General features: G+C 40.4%; 1 protein-coding gene across 6 annotated transcripts in view; it reads left to right on the forward strand.

Annotated features, from left to right (window-relative positions):
• LOC132379666 (SPRY domain-containing SOCS box protein 1-like) overlaps nt 1-27090 on the forward strand; it is a 210358-nt gene that overhangs the window by 87095 nt on the left and 96173 nt on the right. For 2 of the 6 annotated variants that reach the window (XM_059947900.1, XM_059947892.1), the window contains one exon: nt 22814-23640. In XM_059947900.1, coding sequence (XP_059803883.1) covers nt 22947-23640 — 694 coding nt within the window. In that variant the 5' untranslated portion in view covers nt 22814-22946. Of the gene's footprint in view, nt 1-4401; nt 4965-5050; nt 5321-9391; nt 9486-22122; nt 22327-22813; nt 23641-27090 lie in introns of those variants that run through there. The other 4 variants (XM_059947910.1, XM_059947923.1, XM_059947926.1 and 1 more) reach the window with 4 other exon arrangements.

Here is a 27090-nt window from a genome sequence, read left to right on the forward strand (position 1 = left end):
AGGTGTCACACATGAGGCTGTTTAACAAGCTACGAGTCCATGGTATTAAAGGAAAATTTCTAGCGTGGATAAAGCAGTGACTGATTGGTAGGAGGCAAAGACTGGAAATAAACGGAGCCTTTTTTGGTTGGCTGCCGGTAACTAGTGGTGTTTTACAGGAGTCTGTGTTTTTTTTAATCGATATATGTCAATGATTTGGATGATGAAATTGATGGATTTGGTGCAATATTTGCAGACAATATGTAGATAAATGGAGGAAGAAGAGAAGCTGCAGAAGGACTTAGACAAGTTAGGAGAATGGGTAAATAAGTGGCAGATGGAATATAGTGTTGGGAAGTGTATGATCATGCACTTTGGTAGAAGAAATAAAAGGATTGACTATTTTCTAAATGGTGAGAAAATACAAAAAACTGAGGTGCAAAGGGAGTGGGAGTCCTTACGCATAATTACCTGAAGGTTAATTTGCAGGTTGAGTCTGGTAAGGTAGGCAAATGCTATGCTAGCATTCGTTTCAAGAGGACTAGAATATAAAAGCAAGGATGTAATGTTGAGACTTTATAAAATACTGGTGAATCCTCACTTGGAGTATTGTGAGCAGTTCTGTGCCCATTATCTTAAGAAGGATGTGCTGAAGCTGGAGAGGACCAGAGGACACAGCCTCAGAATAGAGGGCATCCTTTTAGAACGGAGATGAGGAATTTTTTTTAGCCAAAGAGTGGTGAATTTATAGAATTCATTACCACAGGCAGCTGTGGAGGCCAAGTCTTTATATATATTTAAGGCAGAGGTTGATAGTTCTTGAGTGGTCAGGGAATGTAGGGATATGGAGAGAAGTCAGGAGATTGGGACTGAGAGGAAAATGGGATCAGTCATGATGAAATGGCAGACGAGACTCAATGGGCCAGTGGCCTAATTCTGCTACTATATCTTGTATATATGGTCTAAATCCGAGAACCATAATGGAATAATTGAAGGACTGCATCTAACAGAATGGACAGCCATCCAATTTGCAAAAGACAACAAACTGCAAATACGAACGAGAAAAAAAATGTTAGTTTTAAACTTGCTCTCTAATTTACTGAATCGGATGAAAATAGGGTATCTAATCAAAAACAAGGAAACAAATTATACCTTGACACCTTCTATACATGGATGATTTGAAATTATACACTTCTTCATCAGTAAAGCTAAAGCAAGTAATTCAAATAGTAGAACAATTTCCTAAAGATATTGACATGAACTTTGTACTAGGTAAGTGCAGAACATAAAACAAAGGTGCGAAATAACTGCCAGAATACAAAGCAGAGCAGCAGGATACAGTACAACTGATGGATGAACATTTAACATTTATGTATCCAGGATATCAACAAGCATCGAAAATGGATCAGCATATGATAAAGGGAAAACTTTCGACAGAATTTGTGTAAAGGCTTGTGAATATCTGTGGTAAATACATAAAAAAGCTCAATAGCACAAGTATAACGAAGGTAATAGACACTATCGTTGTACTCTTATTAATGTATTCTGTTGGCGTAATATATTGGCCCAAAACCAATCTGGGTAGTTTACAAAGAAAGGAGGACCTGAAATGATACATTTTAGAAAGCACCTTGTACATTCAAACATGCTTACATTAATACTACCTTGGGCAAAATGAGGAACAGGAATAATGGCCATAAGAATTTACACAAGTCAGATAAAACTTTTAGGGATATAATTTTATCAACAAAAACAGGATTCAGCACTTCACTTGAGCATATGCAATTTTGTTAAGTAGTACACAGCACTAAATTTAAATGAAAGCACAACCCAGAAAAGTGAGTAAGTTATCACTGCAGAACAAAATGTAAAAATGGAAGAGAATGACCTTCCATTGAAGATTGATCTGAGCAGACGAGATGTTGACTACAGAGTGTTGAAACGCCTGGCTCAGAGTTGGAGACTTCTTTCTCAAAACAGAGGAATTCTTTGTGGATAAAGTAAAAATTATCAAAAGTACATAATGAAAGACCAACAAGTTCAAGATGATAAATGCAGAAAATGCCAAAAAACTAGAAACAATCCAACACATCAGAGGATCATGCAGCAGTTTAACTCAATCTGATTACTTACACAGGCTCAACCAAGTGGTAAAATCATTCTCCAAAATCTTGCTTTGAAGTACAAACTCATAAAAAAAACACCATACCTTACTATAAATACAAGCCCAATCCAGTTTTTAGAGTTCCACAAATTATATAACGGCTAATCCATTTTTACAGATAGTTCAATCTATAATAACCATCTGGATATAATATTGCAGGAGAGAGTAAAACAAGAACAATTTACTTAATAAGTATCGCCATTCCAAACACACATAACATACTGAAATCAGTAAGTGAAAAACATCAGAAATATGCTGAATTAAAGGAGGAAATTGTAAGACTTTGGAACATGAAAAAGGTATAAATTGCCTCAATATAATATCTATAACTGGCATAATCTGAAAGTCACTACAGAATAGCATTAAGCAATACCAACACAGCAAGATTTATGTAAATATTCAGAAAGCCACAATACTGAACATCACGAGAATAGTCTGAGAGTTCCTGGCAATTGAGAAATGAGTGTGCTTGGCTATGCCCATAGCTCAGGTTTTACGAGCTTGAGCTGAGAGGAAGTAAAGAAATACAATAATAAAAGTAAATATGCATTAAGTATCAAGAATAGAATGAGAAGTCCTTGAGAGTGAGCCCATAGATAGAAACATAGAAAACCTACACCACAATACATGCCTTTTGGCCCACAAAGTTTTGCCGAACATGTCCCTACCTTAGAAATTACTAGGCTTACCCATAGCCCTCTATTTTACTAAGTTTCATGTACCTGTCTAAAAGTCTCTTAGAAGATCCTATTGTATCTGCCTCCACCACCGTTGCCAGCACCCCATTCCATTCACTCACCACTCTCTGAGTAAAAAAACTCACCCCGACATCTCCTCTGTACCTTCTCCCCAGCACCTTAAACCTGTGTCCTCTTGTGGCAACCAGTTCAGCCCTGGGAAAAAGCCTCTGACTATCCACATGATCAGTGCCTCTCATCATCTTGTACACCTCTATCAGGTCACCTCTTATCTTCCGTCGCTGCAAGGAGAAAAGGCCGAGTTCACTCAACCTTTTCTCATAAAGCATGCTCCCCAATCCAGGCAACATCCTTGTAAATCTCTTTTGCATCCTTTCTATGGCTTCCACATCCTTCCTGTAGACAGGTGACCAGAACTGAGCACAGTACTCCTAATGGGGTCTGACCAGGCTCCTATATAGCTGCAAGATTGCAGAAGCATTTCAGCGATGGGGCAAATGAAGTTATCCCCTTTGGTTCAAGAACATGATGGTCCTGAGGCTCCTATAATTTCTTCATGATGGCAGCACTTCCAGGACATGACTTTTGATGCTATTTCAGGACATTCCCTGCAGAGATAAATTTTTAAAATAGGAGTTGAATTATCGTCTGTTTGATTTGTGTTTGAAATCTCTTGAATTGAATATTCAATGAAAACTTGAATGTAGGCATTTAATATTATTGATTTGTAGAAGAGGTGATAAAAGCTTATTCATGTGTTGTGCACACTGATTAAGAGGATCTGCAGACCACCTGGTGACCCACCATTTGCAATAGATTTTGTATCTACCTCTGATCCATGGTAATAATGACTTTGTCCTATCCTTGCAGGTGCCTTGGCCCCGTTCCAAAGTTTAGCTGCACATGGCAGTGAGTTTAACTGATTTGTGATGCTCCATATGTGCTATCTAATCTGTCCGTCCCTCCGTCCCTGCCTCTTCCTCCCTCGTTGTTCTTCTGAAATTGAATTTGAATGTGGCCAGACAGAAAATACATTGTCAAAAATGTCTATTACTTCTACACTATTATCTATAATGCGATTCATTCATATGCTTAAAATGTAAGGTCTATAACAATATTATTTTTCCCCAGAGCAGGCTGGCTTGGTTACAGTTTTGGTTATTTTACTTATTTAAGGTGACTGCGTGTTATCCATGCTGAGACTCAGTCGACTTTATTTAATCTTTCATAACCGTTTGCAAACCCTGTTTCTCCCTGTGATATCTTGTTTCTTATTCTCACTTAACAGTGAGTAAATGCATTAAAAATAGCTTTTAAAAAGCCAACTTTAGGACTTTTTTAAAAGATAAAGAGTTGAAGTTAATACAAGGTTTTGTTTCATAGGCGGAAGTCTGGTTTATTTTGACTATTGGCTTACTTTCATTCTTAAACATATGTTTACAAAATTAATTGGAGTATTTTTTTGTTTCCGAACATAATATGTTGCTACTTGAAAATCATCCTGGTTCTGGACGATCTGCTTTCATTGTATTGTTTGCCATCTGTCCTGACGTCTGCCAGCTGAGAGCTCTCGCTTAATGTGCACTTGTGTAATCAGATGCCTGCAGCTCCCCTCCAAGAAGGAACAATGGGTGGCTTTTGTATTGCACATCAACGTGGTCTCAAGGTGCCAATTCATACCTACGCCAATCTGCCGGGGTTCAAGCGGCCCCAGATGGCTTCCTGCAATGGGTCTTCAGTGTCGCATGATCTTTGTCCCGGCTCTAAGAACACCATTTGGTCTCCGTTTAGTAATCGGTGTAGTGCACGTGTGGACTTGTGCGAGCATATTGGCTTCCAGGGTGTACATGACATAAAGAAAAATGTTCTGCCACCAATTTAATTCTTAGTCTGGTCGTGGACCCGGGCAGCAAGCCTGTGTGCGGTAGTTGAAGGAAAGGGCGTCACCATCTGTTCCTCATTCCCAGATCAGTGAATTAGTAGCCCGATGTGATGAGATCAGCTGGATCAGCTTTCACGGCAGGGTATTGCACTCGCTTCATCTGGAGACTTCTCCATCTGGGCCGTCGGTCATACTCTCCCACTGAAAGCGAGGTCTTTTAACACTGCCCTGTGTTGAAACGGTACATGTTTTATCAGAAGTGATTGTTGTGTTCGCCTGCAGGTTTTGCTTTAACTGTTTGTCTGGCTGGCTGACTTCACACGGAGTCAGAAAACACTTTTGTCCCCTTTTGCTGCTAAAGACGCCACTGACGAGTGTTTCCCACAGGTCTGCAATGCAAGTTGAATTGGTCCAGGATTCTGGCTTTCTCGCTCTTTCTTAGATTTCTCTAAGTTGTTTTCCTCACTGAAAGTGCATCTGAGCTTGTATACAGTTAGTGGCATCTCTGCAGAAGTTTCCCGGACACCACTGCGTGTTTATGAGTGAGGTCAGTTGAGGACTTTATAATTCTACTCAAAATACTGGCACTTCTTTATGGTGAGTGTTTATTAATATTACTCCCTCAAAGGATACTGTTTGTTCTGTGTTTGGACTTTCGATCAGAAACATAGTTCAGTTTGAGCAGTTGTTTGTTATAAATTGTAGTCACCAACTTTAACAACAGAAGTCCTGCTGAGTGCCTAAAAGGGAAGCCAATTTCTTGTCAGCCTGAAGCAGTGACAGGCCAACTCTGTACTGCAGGGCACGATCGTTAGGGAGTATGAATAAAGCACAGTATTTATCTTTGATATCATGAATTTGGCAAATTTAATTTTGTATGCCTTGCTCATGAAGGTTACTCGGATTGCAAGAATTTAGTATTATTGCTGTGGCAATAGTGTATTATGCAGAAAAGGAGGCCTGTTTCAATCTCCGCTGTCTGATGGCGTTGGGTGCCAGTGAGTGCTCAAGGTTTAATTTCATGCAAACATTTCCAGTGAAATTGAAATAAACTGAATACACTGCTGGTCCTTAAGCTCATTGTTGTTGCAGACACCATAATTGGACCTTTTAAAGATGATCACTGCATTTAGAATTACAGAAAATTTGGGTATCTTTATACATAGTTAAAATGACCCGAAGACAAATTAGAAGATAGAATGTAGAAATCTACAGCACATTACAGGCCCTTCGGCCCACAATGTTGCGCCGACCATGTCACCTACTCTAGAAACTGCCTACAATTTCACTAGTGGGTAGCTCTCTATTCAGTTTTGTTGACCTATAGTGATGAAAGTGTGAATTTGGACTTCAGGTTGTCCTTGTTCTGCTATTTGTTAGCATCTGAGAGAATGATGTTAATTATCCTTTTTGAGGTTGCGAGGAGAAAGTCTGCAAGGTGCCCTCTTTTTGGCTGGTATTGAAATTAAACAGATTTAACTGAATGCAATAAAATTCTTCTTGATTTTGTGGGTGCATGCTTAAGTGCTTTGTCAAGTTTAAGGCTATGTGTTATGCTTCTGGATACATCAGACCCAGATATTGGGACGGTACAAAGGGAAGTCCTGTAAATCCCTCTAGATTGATGGACCACATTTTGACAGTATGTTAAGCTTTCCTTTATTAAACACCAACTAGCATATATGGTAGGCATCTAAATAATGACTATGTAGTTGATTCATCTTGGTGAATGATGCTCAAGGAGTGATCCAACTAAGAATCAGTCCCATCAGGAGAAATGAGGAGACAAATGGAGGAATGAAAAACTAAGTGTTCTTTTTAACAACTTTCAGAACCCAAAGATTCCCTTATTTTTAGCATATCCTCTTCAAGGTCTTGCACTTGCAAATGTGCTGTAATGCAGCTGAATTACATTCCTAACTCTGAGGTTGATTGCAGTAAAATTCTGTGCATGTGTCTTATAAACTATTTACTACTTTTCTTCAAAGCTACTAATAAAATTTCAATAGATCTAAATGCTCTATTGCTACATTTATTGTCTTTAATTTCTGAGCTTTATCAGAAAATGTATTTAGTGTTGTGATTGAACGTGTTTTCTTACTTTGCAACCACTTTTGCAAAAATTCTAGTCATTTTTTTCTTGCGATTTGTTATGAGATGTCAGAAGTTTTCTCTTCATGTGCAAGAGGATTAAGGCAGTAGCAATAGAGGATTTCATTTAACTGAACATCAAGTAATATGGTTAGTGTGAAAGGTGTAGAAGATGCAGAACTCTTAAGTCAGTATCCAGAAAGTCCTGTAAGAGGGTTAGTGGTGAGAATTGGTATAAATTCTGGATAGAGTTCAAGAAGATGAAGTTGGGCTGGTGACAGGTCACTTTTGTGGTAATGTTCAGAATTTAGTCTGATTTAACATGGTTGTGGAAAATTACAGGGATGAGATAGGATTAAAGGTTCTTAGTTGGAGAAGGCCAATTTTACTAGAGTGAGGATAGACCATTCCCCTCTAAGAAGTATACTGTTTTGTACACTATTGGGTGTGGATCATTCTGCTCTCTCCAGGAAATGTTCAAAGGAGATGGTTTGCGCTTGAACTGGAAGGGGACCAATATATTGTGGGAAGGCTTGCTGGTATTGCTCTGAGGGTTTTAAACTAGAATTGCAGGAGGCTGAGAAGCAGGGTGCCTGGAACAGCTAGTTTGGCAGCAGTGGGGAAAGTAGATGTTAAGTCTGAACACAAAGGCAGAAACTGAAAGGTTGAGCTTGAGCATGGTTGGACTAAGGCTGAGTTACATCTATTTCAATGCATGAAATATTGTAGGTATGTTGCATGAGCCTAGTACATGAGCATGGATCAGCTTGTGGAATTATGAAATTGTGGCCATTAGTGAGACTTGGTTACAGAAAGGGCAGGACTTCTAGCTCTGTATCCCAGCATTTTGTTGCTTTAGGCATGATAAAGGAGGGCTGGCATGACTTATTGTGGAAAATGTTATGGTACTGCTCAGACAGGACAGACTGGAGGGCTCATCTATTGAGGCTTGAACTGAAGAATGGGAAAACGGTGACCACGTTAATGGGATTATGTTATAGACCACCCAGTCGTCAGTGAGATTTAGAGGAGCAAATTTGTAGAGAGAGAACAGACAGCTGCAAGAAATAAAAGGTTCTGTTAGCAGGTGATTTTACTTTCCATCAGAGAGGAGTCACAAGAGATGCACTCAGTGTTTTAAGATAACCTTTGCCATTAGATTACTGAATGGGCAATGAACCAACCCATGAATACTACTTCAATAGTTTGGCTCATCGTGCATTACTTATTTAATTTTTTTTGTATATATTTCTTATTGCAAGATATAATATTTTTATTGCACTATACTGCTGCTGCAAAACAACAAATTTCACAACAGCTGTCGGTGATATTAAATCTGATTCAAATTCTGTTTCTTTCTATACACTTCCTGGGACTCCCATACTGTAAAAGGACTGGATTGGATAGAGTTTTGTCAAGTGTGTTCGGGAAGGTTCCCTCAATTAACATATAGACATCCCAATTAAAGCGTGATATTGTATCTCCTAATTAGGGCAGGTGACAGAAGTGTGTGTATGGAGAACTTGGGATCTAGTGATCATAATTCCATTAGTTGCAAGATAATTATGGTGAATGATAGGTCTGGTCGTTGATTGGGATTCTAAATTGGAGTATGGCCAATTTTGATGGCAACAGAAAGAATGAGGCAAGTGTGGATTTGGATAAGTTGTTTTCTGGCAAAGGCATGCTTGGTAAGTGGGAGCTATTTATATTTGTAGCACGTTAAAAAACCAAAGGGCAACAATTTAACAAAATTGCTCCACCCATTAGGAATACGAAGAAAATGCTTTCACCAGGTTGGAAGTAAGAGTTGGGAATTAACTGCCTGAAAGAATGGTTGAGGCAGAAACCCATGTTAAATGTAAACAGCACTTGAATGTCTACTTGTAAAGCAGTAACCAGCAAGACTACAGACCAATCGCTGGAAGGCAGATAGGTTGGACATCTCATTTTTAACAGGCACAGATGCAATGAACAGAATGCCTTCAGTTATAATTTGCCATGCTTCTTTATTCCCTTCATTTATTAACCTTTTCAGGCTGCTGTTGAGTTGCTTTCAAATCTTCAGTTCATTAGCCAGACAGCCGAGTAAATTTGGGGGTAAAGTGTGGGAAATCCTTATTTGGTGAATTGCTAGATTAGCACAGTCAACGAACAAATCTGTCATTGGAACAGACCTAAAAGGAGCTACCAGATGCATGTGTGGGTAGTGTAAATGTTGAAGCAGATTTAAAGAAAACCCGGCAGCATTCTGCCAGAGAACTCAAGATATGGAGGCAGCACTTATCTTAGTCTTGCAGGGGTTTAAAAGAGTATTTTGTGATGCCACTGTTCCTAACTAGAATAAGAGATTGGGTAATTTCCATGTCAATTAGTACTCAAGGTTCCATAGCTATAAGTGATTAGGATTGATCTAAGGCCATGGCTAAATATGTTCCCATCTTGTTTCCAACCATTGGCTAGTGTAATAGCATCGACTGATTCATTTTAACTTTTACAGCATTGAATTTAAACCATTCTGTTCAGATTCTAATATATTTGGTTTTTTATCCCTGTAGTTGAAGAGCTAGAAAAGGAGCAAGCTATGGAAAAGAGTACTGCCAGCCTTTCAGATCCTTCATCAGAACTGGAATTACTGGAATTACAGAACTGGAATTAATGAGGAGTTACTGTAAGAAGGTGGGGGAGGGAAGGAAGAAACACAAGGTGATGGGTGAAGCCAGGGGTGGGAGGGGGTGAAGTAAAGAGCTGGGAAGTTGAATGGTGAAAGAGATAAAGGGCTGGAGAAAGGGGAATCTAATAGACAGAAGGCCGTAGAAGAAAGAAAAGAGGGAGGAGTAGCAGAGGGAGCTGATGGGCAGATTAAGGAAATTAGGGCAAATGGGAATGGTGATGGGATGGCACTACCGGAAATTCGAGAAATGGATACTCATTCCTCACCTGGAAGAACTGTTTGGGGCATTTCACGTCATCTACTGTATCTACTGCTCCCGGTGTAATCTGTATACCAGTGAGACCCAATGCAGATTGGGAGGCGGCTCTGCTGAGCACCTACGCTTTGTCCACCAGAAATAGCCGGATCTCCCTTTGACCACCTTTCCCATTCCCAATCCCATTCCGACATGCCAGTCCATGGCCTCCTCTACCGTTGCGATGAGGCCACACCTCCAACCTGAAGGCATGAACATCGATTTCTTGAACTTCCAGTAATGTCCCTCTCCTTCACCATTCCCCATTCCCATTCCCTCTCTCATCTTATCTGCCTAGGGCCTCCTGGTACTTCCCCTTTTCTTTCTTCCATGACCTTCTGCCCTCTCCTGTCAGATTCCCCCTTGATTCCCCCTTCTCCAGCCCTGTATCTTTCACCAGTCAACTTCCCAGTTCTTTATGCCACCCCTCCCACCTCCAAGGTTCACCCATCACCTGGTGTTTCTTCCTCCTCTTCCCCCACTTTCTTACTCTGACTCCTCATCTTTCTTTCCCAGTCCTGATCTGATGAAGGGTCTCGGCCTGAAACGTCGACTGTATTCTTTTCCATAATTGCTTCTTGGCCTGCTGAGTTCCTCCGGCATTTTGTGTGTGTTGCTTGGATTTCCAGCATCTGCAGATTTCCTCTTCTTTGTGAAAGGAGCAAGCTGATGTCTTCATTTTAAAAAGTCTGGAATTCTCGTAAGAGTGGCATTTCAATTAACTGTTGCTCATCTAATTTGCGCTACATTAATGAGAGCCAAGGGTTACTGTGTGTTCTGAGATTCCTGTAACAATGCATCTATGCCTTGATATGAGTTCATGTAAAGAAATAGTTTGTTTTTGTGGCAGTTTTCAGTAACTGCAGATTTCACAGGGGACATGCAAAGTATTATTTGTAATTGTGGTTATGTGTAATTCAGTCATAAACCTTAGTATTGTTTGGTCTATTTGCGTAGGTGTGAAAGTAGTGCTAATTCCAGGCTTCCTGTTACATCAGTGACAGCAGGTAAATCAAAATCAATGTTTCAGCGGAATAGAGATGGCTATAGAAATCAAGGATTAGCAGTCCTGTGATGGGCAGGCGGAATAAAATAAGAATGTAATACGTAGGTTGATTAGAAAATGGAACAAGATGGTTGTAATGGAGGGAAGACAGTGAAATTGAGATGACTGCAAAGTGACCTCTTTACTCAAATTAACAAAAAAATGAAACCTTATGTCGGCAAACCTAGCTCTCTGAGGTCTTACCTACAGTTCTTAGAAACAGGTATTTTGTTTAATGGCTTAATCCCAACTGGATAAATTATAAGATATTACGATGCTTTTTGATGATGAATATTAAAAACAGCAGTCCAGTTCCCTTCTTTGATTTCATTATAATGTGCAACAGAATCCATTCTGGATCATGTGCATACGTGGGAAGATAATGTCATTCATGCATTGGACATGCAGGTGCTGTTACACTGGCATTGAGAGGAAAATAAAATCTCTTAATATATAGCCTTTTGTGCATATGTGTCAAATACTTCTCATTAATCTCAATGCACCTTGATTAATCTTGGCTTCAAAAGAACAAACAGTTGCATGGTTGGACAAAACTTTAGTTTTCTTTATAGTAATGTTAAAATGTGAAAGTAATAAGAATCTGATTTAATATCACTGGCATATGCCATGAAATTCATTAATCTTATGACAGCAGTACAGTCAAATACAGTCGGCCTTCCTTATGCACGGGTTCAGCCAACCGCGGATCAGGAATACCCAGAAGTTTTCTCTCCCACACTCGTTGTTTGAGAATGTACAGATTTTTTTTTCTTGTCATCATTCCCTAAACAATACAGTATAAAAATTATTTACATAGCATTTACATTGTATTAGGTATTATAAGTAACCTAGAGATTTAAAGTATACGGGAGAATGTGTATAGGTTACTGCGGATCGGGAATCGAAAAAAAAACACAAAAGTTCTGTAAGTCAGAACAGGTACATCTGGTATTATTTAGCATCAGTTAGACAAATATATCTCTTAGTATATAGTATATATTTTACCTTTCTATGCATACATACTTAAGAAACGTATGTATTTCAATAATTAAACCACTGCGTTGTTTAGTAATTATTGTAGCTTTCATCGGGGCAGAGCCTTCACAAGCTCCATTATTCTCACTTTATTCCGAATGTAGCCTAACACTTTTCCATTGACTGATGGCATTTCATCTCTTTCCGATTGTTTTATTATTTCCACTTTATTTTCAATTGTGACTGTTTTCCGGAACAGAAACACTGTGGGTGGTGGGGATCCTTAATGATGGACGCTGCCTTCCTTGGGCACCGTTCCTTGAAGGTGTCTCGGATACTACGGAGGCTAGTACCCATGACGGAGCTGACTAATTTTACAAGTATCTGCAACTTACTTTGATACTGTGCAGCAGCTACTCCACTGCCCCCCCCCCACCCCATACTGGACGGTGATGCAGCCAGTCAGAATGCTCTCCACAGTACATTTATAGAAGTTTTTAAGTATTTTAGTTGACAAGCAAATCTCCTTAAACCCCTAATGAAGTATAGCCACTGTCTTGCCTTCTTTTTAGTGGCATCAACACGTTGCATCCTACCCCATCAAGAAATTTCATCAACACCTCTACTTTTTGAGGAGGCTGAAGAGAGTTGGACTGTGCATATCATTTCTCACTACCTGCTACAGATGTGCAGTAGAGAGCATCCTAACATGCTGCACCATTGCATGCTATGGAAACTACTCTGCAGCGGTCAGCAAGTCCCTACAACAGGTAGCCTTCCCACCATCAGGGCACATGTACAGAAGGTGCCAGAAAAGGGCCAGCAATATCATGAAGGATCCTACCCACCCTGCTCATGGGTTGCATGTCCTACTCCCACCAGGGAGTGAGGGCCAGCACTACCAAATGCAAAAACAGTTACTTTCCCCAAGCAGTAAGGCTGATCATCACCACTGCCCATTAATCCTTCATGTCCCCAGTTGCCACTGCTTTATCATTTCCTGTCAGAGTACTTGTGTATTTATATTTATTGTCTTTTTATTATGCTTCATTATTATTATTTATTATTGCATTGGATCTGGAGGTAACAATCATTCCTTTCTCCTTTACACCTGTGTATTGGAAATGGCACGAAACAATCCTCAGTCTTCTCCTTTGTACCACCTCAGTGTACTGATGTGATGAAATTATCTTTATGGAAGCATACAGAGCAAAGTATTTCACTGTACCCCAGTACATTTAGCAATAACAGACCAATTTGTCAATGTTTATGCAGGACAATGTTCGAGAAATATCGCACATTAGCAGGGCATATGATTCATATCCAGAGAGATCTCAAGGAGCATCTTAAAGAAGGAAAGAAATGGAAAAGTTTGAAAGTGGAAATTCCAGAACTTAAGGTCTTTCCAGCTGGAGGCATAGTGAAATAATTAGATTTGTTTCATCTGTGTGTTCCTTTTTCTCCATTATCTTAAGAGTATGTATGTGGTTGGTCGAGTATTTGTCATTGGTGCATAGATGACTAGCAGATTTGGGGAGTTAAGGAGAATAGAGTGCATTCTGACAGGCTGCATCACTGTCTGGTGTGGTGGGGGGGGGGGGGGGGGGTGGGCTACTGCACAGGACCGAAAGAAGCTACAGAGGGTTGTAAATCTAGTCAGCTCCATCTTGGTCACTAGCCTGCAAAGTACCCAGGACATCTTCAAGGAGCAGTGTCTCAGAAAGGCAGCATCTGTTATTAAGGACCTCCAGCACCCAGGGCATGCCCTTTTCTCACTGTTGCCATCAGGTAGGAGGTACAGAAGCCTGAAGGCACACACTCAGCAAATCAGGAACAGCTTCTTCCCCTCTGCTGTCTGATTCCTAAATGGACACTAAACCTGTGAACACTATTTCACTTTTTAAAATATATATTATTTCTGTTTTTTGCACTATTTCTATTCTATTCGAGATACATATACAGTAATTGATTTATTATTGTTATTTTATTACATTTCTTCTATATTATGTATTGCATTGAACTGCTGCTGCTAAGTTAACAAATTTCAGGACACATGCCGGTGATGATAATAATCCTGATTCTGATATTTTTATGCTGTACCTTCCAGGTTCTAGTTTAATCAGTGGAGCTAGGGGACGCCAGCTTGCATGACTAAGTCAGTACAGTGGATTCTGGTTAATTGGGCCTTCAGTTAACTGGGGTAGCTGCTTATTTGGGCCAACTCTTAAAGAACAAATCTAATCGAGAAAATAGATGATATTTCCATTTATTTGGGACACTGTGCTGCTTATTTGGGACAGGAGACTGTTGATGAACAATATCCAACTACAATCAGTCTCATGCATTTGTGTAGGCGTTAGACTCTATGCTGTGCTGATACCGAGCAGTTTTTAAATAGTGCATCTTTTATGTTCAAAAAGCAGTGACTTTTGTCACTGAAAGTTAGCTAGAAATGAGCATTAAGGCAATTCAGAATTGTTTTGCTCACTGTGATCTCAAACATTCAGGCTTGGATATGCTGGAAATGACTGGGAGTGAAAGTACCTTCAGTAAGTTGAGTACTATGATGAATTTGAGGTATTGACAGTCATCTTGAACATTACAATGAAAATGAAGATTTGGAGTGTGCAATCATCGAAAACATTGTATGAAGACAGGCCATAATCTGCAATAGATGTCTGCAGATTTTGTCTTTCTACTGTCAATCCAAAGAACACAACAACATACACTGGCTGAATTCCTCTGTTGATAACTATTAGGAACTTGCACACAGTTTTGTAGTCCTATAGTGGTATTGGCAGTGTTTTAATTTATTCTGTATTTCATTTAAATACATAATTTGTTACTCAGTTGAACAGTAGTTTGTTGTTTTTTACCTTTTTAACTATTTCCATGAAACTTTGGCTAATTGGTGCAGCTGCTGAATTAGGCCGAAATGTACTGGTCCTGTGCGTCCCAATTAACTGGAATCCACTGTCCATCTTGTCCTTAAATGATATTGAGCAGCAGTGTTTAGATTAAAAATAGGAGAGCATTAAGAATGGTTCTTTGGGGGAAAAATCAGATCATAGTTGGATTGGGGAGGGAAGCCACTGTAGACTCTTGACTGATTGGATAAGATGGATGGTATGGGATCAGCACAGGAGGTCAGTAGTGTCATTTGTGACTTTGTCAGGACTTTGATACTGTGGCATGTTCAGAAATGTGATTGCAGAGTATCAGGCATACAGCCTACTAAGTTTCAAATCAAATCAATTATCATTCAAACCATATGTTGATACAGCTGAGTGAGATAGTATTTCTCTGGGGCCAAGGTGCAAAACAGTAAGCAAATATTCAAAAATAGCAAGTAACATAATACAAAATATCAAGCAAAGAAGCATATTCATTTGAAAAAAGAAGCATGTATAGTCCAAGATCCTGAGCGACAGTGTTCAGCAATTGATGGTACAGTATCCCGGCAGTGTTCAGATGCACGCAATCCGGCCTGTCATTCCACTATTCAAACTCGGGAGGGCAGCACTAATGGGCACGATCAGGCCTCAGCCAAGCTCAACCAGGCTGTAGCTCTTCTGCATCTCTTCTGCGTTCTTCAGTAGCAGGCAAGCCCGAGGCTTGAGGCCTAGCTTTTGCTTCAACTGAGGCTACGCTATTCCCATGTCGAAATTTATGCTCACCTATGCTAGAATTCTACTATTGGATCACCAGAATGGTTAGTGTATGAAAAGAGCTCATTCAGACCATTGAGACCATTGATCTTAATGAAGAGCAATTTAACTTATTCTGTTACCTGGAAGTGAGACTGCAGATGCTGGAATCAGGAGAAGAAAACCCAAACTCAGCAGATCGATAGCTTCTTTAGCAGGGTGAAAGGTTCAAAACACTAGGTAATGATAGAGATCTAGAAAATTATAAGGCTAGCATGAAGGAGCTTAAGAATCAAATTAGGAGAGCCAGAAAGGGACATGAGAAGGCCTTGGCGACCAGAATGAAGGAAAACCCCAAGTCATTCTACAAGTATGTGAAGCACAAGAGCATAAGACATGAGAGAATAGGACTGATTAAGTGTGACAGCAGAATAGTGTGCATGGAACCGGAGGAGATAGCAGAGGTACTTAATGAACACTTTGCTTCAGTATTCACTACGGAAAAGGACCTTGGCGATTGTAGGGATGACTTCCAGCAGACTGAAAAGCCTGACATACAGACATTAAGAAAGAGGATGTGCTGGAGCTTTTTTTTAAAGCATCGTTGGATAAGTCGCCGGGACCAGATGGGATCTACCCCAGGCTCCTGTGGGAAGTGAGATAGGAGATTGCTGAGCCAATGGCGATGATCTTTGCATCATCCATGGAAATGGGAGAGGTTCCAGAAGATTGGAGTGTTGCAGATGTTGTTCCCTTATTCAAGAAAGGAAGTAGAGGTAGCCCAGGAAATTATAGACCAGTGAGTCTTACTTAAGTGGTGGGTAAATTGATGGAGAAGATCCTGAGAGGCAGGATTTATGAAAATTTGGAGAGGCATAATATGAATAGGAATAGTCAGCATGGTTTTGTAAAAGGCAGGTCATGCCTTATGAGACTGATTGAATTTTTTTGAGGATGTGACTAAACACATTGATGAAGGAAGAGCAGTAGATGTAGTGCATATGGATTTCAGCAAGGCATTTGATAAGGTACCTCATGCAAGGGTTATTGGGAAAGTAAAGAGGCTTTGTAGATCCAGAATTGTCTTGCTCACAGAAGGCAACAAGTGGTTGTACATGGGTCATGTTCTGTATGGAGGTCTGTGTTCAGGTGTGTTCCTCAGGGATCTATTCTGGGGCCCCGACTGTTTGTGATTTTTTATAAATGACATGGATGAGGAAGTGGAGGGATGGGTTAGTAAGTTTGTTCATGGCTCAAAGGTTGGGAGTGTTGTGGATAGTGTGGAGGGCTGTCAGAGGTTACAGTGGGACATTGATATGCTGCGAAACTGGGCTGAGAAGTGGCAGATAGAGTTCAACCCAGATAAGTGTGAGGTGGTTCATTTTGGTAGGTCAAATATGATGGCAGAATATAGTATTAATGGTAAGACTCTTGGCAGTGTGGAGGATCAGAGGGATCTTGGTGTCTGCGTCCATAGGACACCAAAAGCTGCTGCGCTGGTTGACTGTGTGGTTAAGAAGGCATATGGTACATTGGCCTTCATCAATGGTGGGATTGAGTTCAAGAGCCGTGAGGTAATGTTACAGCTATATAGAACCCAGTTAAACCCCACTAGGACTACTGTGCTCAGTTCTGGTCACCTCACTACAGGAAGGATGTGGAAACTATAGAAAGGGTACAGAGGAGATTTACAAGGATCTTGCCTGGATCGGAGAGCATGCCTTACGATAATAGGTAGAGTGAACTCGGCCTTTTCTCCTTGGAGCGACAGAGGACGAGAGGTGACCTGATAGAGGTGTATAAGATGATGATAGGCATTGGTCATGTGGATAGTCAGAGGCTTTTTCCCAAGGCTGAAATGGCTAACATGAGCGAGCACAGTTTTAAGGTGCTTGGAGATAGGTACAGAGGAGTTGTCAGGGGTAAGTTTTTTACACTGAGAGTGGTGAGTGAGTGCGTGGAATGGGCTGCCGGCAATGGTGGTGGAGGCAGATACGATAGGATCTTTTAAGAGACTCCTTGATAGATACATGGAGCTTAGAAAAATATAGAGCTATAGGTAACCTTAGGTAATTTCTAAAGTAAGTACATGTTCAGCACACCATTGTGGGCTGAAGGGTCTGTATTGTGTTGTAGGTTTTCTGTGTTTCTATGAAAGTCATTGCCAGTATTTTGTGTCATAGCCTTACATCAGATGTTTGAAAATATTTTCAATTGCCTCTTCTCTCTGACAAAATGTTATTTTCTGTGTTATTTGTATTAGTGTCTTGGAGATTGGTAGCAAGAGCTGTATTTATAGTCACCCATATTGTTCTTGTGAATGTTGTGGTTCAGTTCTTCTGTGATGTACACCACAGTTCTTTTGTATAAGGAGTTCTAAAATTTAGACCAAGTGATGAAGAAGGGCCAGCATTACATGTCCATATCAGAGCAGTGGTCGTCTTGGAGTGCAGGTTGCAGTCTGAGGTCTTTTTCCATGAAAGTGGTGAGCTTGTCCTTTTCAATGGGAGATGCTGTGAGACCAGCCTTGGTGAGTAATTACATCGACCATGCACTACTAGTAGGGGGTGGGGAGTGCCTGTTCAGTGTTGTATCTGGAAATTACTTGAGCTATTTTAGCAAGGATGGTGTTGAGCTTCAAAGTGGGAATGATATTCATCTAGGCAAGGGGAAGGTATTTCAACACACACCTGCGTTATTCCTTGGAGTTGGGGAAAAAAGCTGTAAGCTGTCAGAAGGGGAGTGACTTGCAGCAAAATACTGCTCTTAGTCACGGTAGTTTCTTGACTGGTCTGTTTGAGTTTCTGCTGAGTGGTGAGAACCAGAATATAAACAGTGAGAGTTCTGATAATGGTAATATTATTGAAGTCAAGTTCAACTGATTAGTTTCTCTCTTTTAGGAGGTGGGAATGCCAGGTACTCTTTTGTTGCAAATGTTATCTTGCATTGGTGTTGTCTGGCTTATGCTGCATGCTGGCATGGGTGGTTTCCTTTACTAAGGATTTGGACATTGTGAAACCATTGGAGAACATCCTGATCTCTGATCTTGTGATGGACGTGAAATCTTTGAAGCACTGCCCAGAGGAACTCCTGCTGTGATATCGTGTGGCAGGGTTGATTGAGCTCAATAACCATAACTATCTACCTTCTTTTGTATGTGATACAGTGCCCATAAAAAGTCTTCACCTGTCCCTTGGAAGTTCTAATGTTTTACTGTTTTACAGCATTGAATCACAGTGGATTTAATTTAGGTGTTTTTGACAAGGATCAACAGAAAAGATTTTTCTGTGTCAAAGAGAAAACAAATTTCTACAAATTGGTCCAAATTTATTACAATTATTAAACACAAAATAATTGATTGCTTAATTACGTGCCACTTTCAAGTTAATATTTAGTAGATACATCTTTGGCAGCAATTACAGCCTTGAGTTTGTGAGGATAGGTCCCTACCAGCTTTGCACATCTGGACTCTGCAATTTTTCCCATTCTTCCTTACAAAACTTCTCAAGATCAGTCAGATTACATGGGATCATGAGTGAACAGTCCTTTTCAAGTCTGGCCAGATTCTCAATTGGATTGAGCTCTGGACTCTGACTTGTCCATTTTATTGTTTTTAAGCCATTCCTGTGTGGCTTTGCTTTATGCTTGGGGTCATTTCTGGATGGAAAACAAATCTCACTATTTTCTGCATCCCTGCCATCACAAGCCTTACAGGACCTGCTGAAGTGAAGCAACCCCGCAGCATGATTTAGCCACCACCATGCTCCACGGTAGCGAGTGTGTTTTTTTGATGATGTATGGTGTTTGGCTTACACCAAATGTAGCATTTAGTCTGATGGCTATAAAGCTCAATTTTGGTTTCATCAGACCATAGAACCTTTTCCAGCTGACTTCAAAGTCTGCCACATGCCTTCTGGCAAACTCTAGCTGAGATTTCATGAGGTTTTTTTCAACAGTGGCTTTCTCTTTGCCACACTCCCACAAAGCTGTGACTGGTGAAGCACCTGGGCAACAATTGTTGTATGCAGAGTCTCTCCCGTCTCAGCCATTGAAGCTTGTAGCTGTTCCAGAGTTGTCATGGGTCTCTTGGTGGCCTCCCTCCCTCACTAGTCCCCTTCTTGCACGGTCACTCATTTTTTGAGAATAGCCTGCTCTAGGCCGACTTATAGCTGTGCAATATTCTTTCCATTTCTTGATGATTGACTTGACTTTACGCCAAAGGATATTCAATAACTTGAAAATGTTCTTGTATTGATCTCCTGACTTGTGCTTTTCAATAACCTTTTTGCAGAGTTGCTTGGATTGTTCTTTTGTCTTCACGGTGCAATTTTTGGCAGGATACTGACTCACCAACAGGACCTTCCAGACACAGGTGTATTTTTATTACAATCAATTGAATCACCTTGACTGCACACGGGTCTCCAAAAACAGAGCTCCATTTAATTAATTATGTGACTTCTAAAACCAGTTGGCTACACCAGTAATGATTTGATGTGTCATATTAAAGGGAGTGAATACTTATGCAATCAATTATTTTGTGTTTTATATTTGTAATTAATTTAGATCACATTGTAGAGATCTGTTTTCACTTTGACACGAAAGAGTCTTTTTCTGTTGATTGGTGTCAAAAAATCCAAATTAAATTCTGGTCTGGTCAAAAGAAATCTCAATTTCAACGGTATTTTCACCTCCTCTTTAAATCAGTCCTTAACTATCCTTTGAGGAACGATGAACATTACCATCATCCTCATAGTTCCTTATGCCTCCAAATTTTGCATCAACTACAAATTTGGAACGTGTTTTCTGGCCATTATATGACCCCTTCAATTTAAAATTGAAGATTTAATTCCCCCTCCCTCCAACCTCCTTTCAACATTTTCCTCTTCGCCAATTCCATATCTGTTAGTTGTGCAGCCTATTTCTTTCCATAGGCTACATTCCTGATTCAATTACATGGCTTCTAATCAAATGTTTTTTTTGAAGTCCATCAGGTGCTGTGGCCTCCTGTATATTGGGAGACCGCTTTGCCGAGTCCACCAGAAAAAGTGGGGTCTCCCAGTGGCCACCCATTTTAATTCCACTTCCCATTACCATATCAACATGACAGTTCATGGCCTCCTTGACTGCTTGATGCTTCTCCCCACCCCGTACCCCCCCCCCCCTTAGGTTGGAGAAGCAACACCTTATCTTCTGGCTGGGTAGCCTCCATCCTGATTGCATTAACATTGATGTCTCAAACTTCCGGTAATGCTCCCCCTTCATTCCCATTTCCTTCTCTCTCCTTATCTCCTTACCCACCATCATCTCGCTCTTCTCCAGCTCTTTTAAACCAATCAACTTCCCAGCTCTTTACTTCACCCCTCCCGGTTTCATCTATTGCCTTGTATTTCTTCCTTCTTTCCTTGCCCAGCCCCCCCCCCCCCACTCCCTTACTCTGACTTTGCATCTTATTTCTTCAGTTCTGATGAAGGGTCTCTGCCCGACACATCGACTGTACTCCTTTTCCATAGATGCTGCCTGGCCTGCTGAGTTCCTTCAGCATTTTGTGTGTGTGGCTCTATAGCTGTCTTCTCTGTTGCTCATCAAAAACCACTAATAAGGTAGTATGATATGATTTGCCTTTAATAAATCCAGCCTAGTTTTCTGTAACCAATTTGCATTTCTCCAGGTGACGCTGGCTCGGTCTGAAGAGGTAGTTTGCAAGGATATCAGCTGGTAATAATACCCTCAGAGGCCACATTATTAGGTACCCTGTACAGTTGTTTGTTAATACAAATATCTAATCAGCCAATCGTGTGGTAGCAAATCGATGCATAAAAGCATGAAGACATGTTCAGCTGTTGTTCAAACCAGACATGAGAATGAGGAAAGAAATGTGATTTAAGCAACTTTGACCATGGAATGTTTGTTGGTGCCAGACGTAGTGGTTTGAGTATCTCAAACTGCCGATCTGGGATTTTCATGCAGAATAGTTTTTCAAGTTTACTGAGAATGGTGTGGGAAAAACAAGCCAGCCAGTGAGTGTCAGTTTTGTGGGTGAAAACGGCTTGTTGATGAGAGAGGGAGATTGGAGGAGGATGATCGGATTGGTTCAAACTGACAGGAAGGCAACAGCAACTCAAGTAACCACACATTGCAACAGTGGTGTGCAGAACTGCATCTCTGAATACACTTGCGTCGAACCTTGAAGTGAATGGACAACAGCAGCAGCGCACTATGAACATAATCATAAACAAGAGAAAATCTACAGGCGCTGGAAATCGGAGCAACACACACAAAATTTCCATAGATGCTGCCTAGCCTGCCAAATTCCTCCAGCATTTTGTGTGCGATATTACGAACATAATGTCACCTTATTAGGTACCTAATTTTGTTCTGCTTGAGTGTATTTCACAAAAGCTTTCCCCAAGCATTTTTTAAAAAGTTTTATCCTTGTAACATTTCAATTTTTTCCATTTCTCTTTCATGTCTGTGTAGTTTCACTTCATTGCATGAATGCTGATTGTCTGAACCACCCTATCTTGAATTCCACAATGTCAGTGGTCCAAAGCAAAAATAAAAGGCTGTTTCCAGTTTCTTCTGGATTTATTCAGAACTCTTTACTTATAGCATCAAATTTTGAATAATCCCAGGAGAAACATCTTTTCTACAAAAAATCTGTTGAAATGTATTGTAACTGTAAAAGTCTAGGTGCCAATTGTTTGGTTTCTTTTCTATGGCCAGTCTGTTTCTTCTTTCCTTTCAATTTTACCCGTGGACATTTTGCCTAAATTTGGTGCTTTTATTTACAGGTCTGCAATGGCTATGGGTAGTAAGCTCAATTGCGTAGTAAAACTGCGTGGATGTTTTAAGTTATCTTACTTGCCACTGGGAATGGTAATTTCCAATATAGCAAAGTTTATTTTATTATTTACATTATAAACTGAAGTTTAAATATGTGGAATTTTCCATAAAATGTGTAGGAGGATGTGGAAACATACAATGTAGGTTTTGTTGGATGCAGGAAAATGCATTTCATATGATATGAATGGAAATTCAAATTAATATGTCTGGCAGGAACTTTTACAAAGTGTTCTCTATACAGTGACTCATCACTGCCTGTATAAAGTAGAGCAGACTTAAAGAAGCAGTCTAGGTAAATGTCTGCATCATATTGTGAATCATAGGAAGTTTTGTCTGAACTTAACATTAATGTGGGAAAATCTTTATCCTCCTTCAGTTCTTTTACTGGTTCCAGTCTAGCAGTTGAGTGATTTAGCAAAGGTCATTCAGTTTATAGCACATCATTCCATCAAACAAGTATGTATAAAATGTTAATGAAGTAAAATATATGTATGACAATCTTTCTTTTTCTTTTTTTTAGATCTGCTTAAGGGAGCTTGTTCTCTGACTACGAAAGGAACAGTTTGTTTGTCACAACTTTGGATGTCTGTGAAGAGCTTACATGAGGTAACAGCAGGTTAAAGCAACCATCTCAGTGGTTTTTGAGTCAAGAAATGGGCCAAAAAATCTCAGGGAATATAAAGTCTGTGGATGTGAGGGAACCAGCCTACAGACCTGTTAAGCGAGAATTACGAGGTCCTGACTTTTGCAAACCAACTCGGCTTGATATGCTACTGGACATGCCGTCAGCTTCTCGAGAAGTTCAGCTCAAGCATGCCTGGAATAATGAAGACCGTTCTCTGAATATTTTTGTAAAAGAAGATGACAAGGTTACCTTTCACAGACATCCAGTTGCCCAAAGCACAGACTGTATTCGTGGTAAAGTTGGGTATACTCGAGGCCTTCACGTCTGGCAGATTCACTGGCCTACTAGACAACGAGGAACACATGCAGTTGTTGGAGTGGCGACTTCAGAAGCTCCATTGCATTCTGTGGGATACACCTCCTTAGTTGGCAGTAATAATGAATCATGGGGCTGGGACCTGGGTCGCAACAAACTGTATCACAACAGTAAAAATCAACCAGCATCAACTTACCCGGTGTTTCTGGAGCCTGATGAATCTTTTGTTCTGCCAGATAGTTTCTTGGTGGTTTTGGACATGGATGAAGGAACATTGAGTTTCATAGTGGATGGACAGTATCTAGGTGTGGCCTTCAGAGGACTAAAAGGGAAAAAACTGTACCCAATAGTCAGTGCAGTCTGGGGGCACTGCGAGATAACAATGAGGTACATCAATGGACTAGACCGTAAGTCAATTTTCAAAATCCTTTTGTATCTTGTTAAGTTTATAAAAGTAAATGTATTTTCCATTGAGTAATGAAGATGATTTTTCTTATATTTTGTCACAGTCCCTGTCAGTACCATATGTAGGATCAAGTTGTCTACAGCTTCTGGGAGGAGAGAAAATGGGGATGGCTGCTCAGCTAGCTTTTTAGTCAACAGAAAGGTGTAATCTATAAAGGAAATTAATGTAATTGCTTGGAATTAATGTGCATTTATGACAGGGAAATTATGTTTTAGTAATCTATTGGAATTTCTTTGAGTTTGTTTCTTGTAGAGTAGGTGGGGGGAATTGTTGTATAAGGTTTTCAGTAAGACGCACACAAAATTGATGAAGTAGATTTAGAACAACTGAATTGCTACTGTATCAATGTGGATTGAGAGTTGGTTATTAGATGGAAAAGATTAAGTGGGTGCTTTTCAGGGTGGCAGGCAATAAATTGAGATACCACAAGGGTCAGTACTTGCAATCTAGTTCAATGACTTGACCAAGCAGATCAAGTGCATTATTACTAAGCTTGCTGATGCTCCTAAACTCAGTGGGAATGTGAGTTGCAATAACAATATAAAGAAGTTTCAAGCAAATGTAGATGAACTGAGTTGGTGAACGACAATGCGCAATGTGAAGTTGTACCCTTCGGTAGTAGAAAAAGACATTGCAGAGTATTTTATTATTGGTCAGATTGATGTTCAAGGGTGTTCAAAGGCATTTGAACATCAACATGGAGGTGCAGTAGGCAATTAGGAAGGCACATGGCATGTTGACTTCTATGGCAAGTGAATTTGAGAACGGGAGTAAGGATAGTTGGTAACTATATAATACCTAAATTAGACAACACTTGGAGTATTGCTTAATTATAGTTCCCTTACGAAAGACAATGTTGCCTGCTTTAGAGTGCAGTGAAGTTTCTGAGGTGGCAGGTACAATAGTATTATTTAAAAAGTACATCGATAGGTACGTAGAGGGGCCGAGCTTAGAGGTATATGGGCTTGACACAGAAAATTGGGACTAGCCAGGCTTGCAATGTCATTGGCATGGACTAGTTGGACTGAAGGAGCAGTATCTATGCAGTATTGCTGTATGAATGGCAGGTCTGTCATATGAGGAGAGTGTGATTAGATTTGGCTTCTGTTCTGTTGAGCTTAGAAGAGTGAGAAGAACTTTCTAGAGTCTGGCAAAATACTGGGAGGGCTTGACTGGAAAGGAGAAAGGTAGTTTCCTGGTTAAGGAATTAAGACCGTGGCTCACCGTCTCAAAAGTAAGGGACCAACATTTAGACCCGAGATGAGGAATAGACGCTAGAGGAGTCAGGATAGAGAGGGAGGGAGGAGCAGGAAAGGAGCATTTGTGGTTCAATATTGAATCACACTGCACGTTTGTATAGTCAGATGGCCTTCTCCTGCTCCTGTTTCCTATTAATTGGATTTATCCTGTGCAATAAAATGTTAAAAAAAACTTCAATTCAGTTTTACATTATAATAATGTATGGCTTTCAAATACTTTAGAAAGAAAGGTCATGTAGTTTTTTTAAAAATGTAATTTATCCTAGCAGTGACTGTTGACTCAGGTTCTGCTTTGGCCACTACAGCCATATGCATTTTGTACTTCTCGTACATTGTACCATGCAGGAGAAAGACTACTGGCCCAACCTAACCATCTGATGCAAACACCACTTCCCTTTCTATATTCTTGCCTCTGTGGTCGCTGCTGTGATTGTTGCCTATTCTCATTCTTTCTTAAGTCAACTTCTAAAGCACAGGCTTTTAAACCTAGACAGAAGGCTTGTATCGCTTAGACAATTACTGGAAAAACTGTAAGTGCTGAATTTGATGCTTAGCATTGTCTGAATAATTAGAAAACTAGGAGGCACAACAATTTTTAGTTCATATTTTGTAAAAGTGTCCTGTTTCAAAGGTACATTTAATGTCAGAGAAATGTATACAATATACATCCTGAAATGCTTTGTCTTCACAACCTTCCACGAAAAACAGAGGACTGCCCCCAAAGAATGAATGAAAGTTAAGTGTTAGTACCCCAAAGTCCCCCACCCAACTCCCCTCCCTCCTGCGCATAAGCGGCAGCAAGCAACAATCCCCCCACAACTGGCAAAAAGAGGCATCGGCACCCACCACCGAGCACTCAGGCATGAGCAAAGCATCAGCAAAGACACAGACTTGCAGTTACCCCAAAGATTACTCGTTCATTTGGAATCTGACATACCACAGGCCCTCTCTCTCCCTAATGAGGGAGAAAGAGGTGTCTCCGTTTCATTGTTCTGCATTTCACATTCCCACTGAGTTTAGGAGCATCAGCAAACCTAGTAATATGGACATTACAACTTCCTTCAGATAGTTAGGCTAGAAATTCTATTGCAGAGCACAGATTGTGTTTGTGTGTTATGATTTTTTTTTAGAAAAAATACACATAACCAAATTGAATAGATTATGAAGCCTGGAATTTTTCTCCCAGGTCCCTACAAAGCAATGTGTGTAAAAGCATTGGGATATTAGTGGTAGCATTCAGCACCATGACACTTGCATCATTTTCGTAGAGGCGTGCCTGTTAATTGATGGACCACTTATTCAGAAATAGGTTTATGTAAGGTGAGCAAGCCTGCTTTGTGATAAGCAGAGGGAGCCCAGCTTCAATCACTACTGAGCAATTTCTCTAATCTAATTGCAGTTCATCCTCTCCCCACCATTGCTCCATTACAACCTTTCAGGTCCCATCTGCCTTTTGATCAACAGATGTGCTGGCATTTCCCACATCTCACCTGCCTAACCGCCCCAACTCTTACTCTTCACCATGTCAATTGATTCTACCATCCATCGCCTGTTATATTTGTGCTGCTGTGCAATTAACTTGTTAGAAGTTAGATGTAGATTAAAGGAACAGCACATCATTCTGAGTTTGTAGTGTCCAACTTGATGGCGTGATAACTGATTTCTCTAACTTCCGTTCCCCATGCCCCCCGCACCCCTTTTTTCCCCTTATTCCAGCAGCCCCCATCACCCTATCTTTTTACCTTACCCAACCCTTTTGATCTACCCATCATCTACACATTCCTCTCACTGGTTCCCCTGCTCACCTCCTTCAATTTATTTTGTGCTCTTCTGTCCTCTCCAATCAGATCCCAACTCCTTTATGCCTTTGTCACTTCCATCTATCTGCTCCCAGCTTCATACATTGTTCCAACTCACTCCCTCCCTCACCTGCCTATCACCCCTTTCTCACTTGGGATTCACATATCACCTGCCAGCTCTTGCTCCAACCTTACAGAGTGGAAAGGGTGATTGCAGAAGGGTTTGCAGCAGGTCTCAATTTTGTCCTGTTTTGATACGTGGCACCTCTAACAGGACAACATTTAGTCATTGCTGCACTGAAGATTAGCATGCAGATCTTGTGTTCAAGTCTC

Source organism: Hypanus sabinus, chromosome 2 (genome assembly GCF_030144855.1).
Source record: "Hypanus sabinus isolate sHypSab1 chromosome 2, sHypSab1.hap1, whole genome shotgun sequence".
Classification (NCBI taxonomy): domain Eukaryota; kingdom Metazoa; phylum Chordata; class Chondrichthyes; order Myliobatiformes; family Dasyatidae; genus Hypanus; species Hypanus sabinus.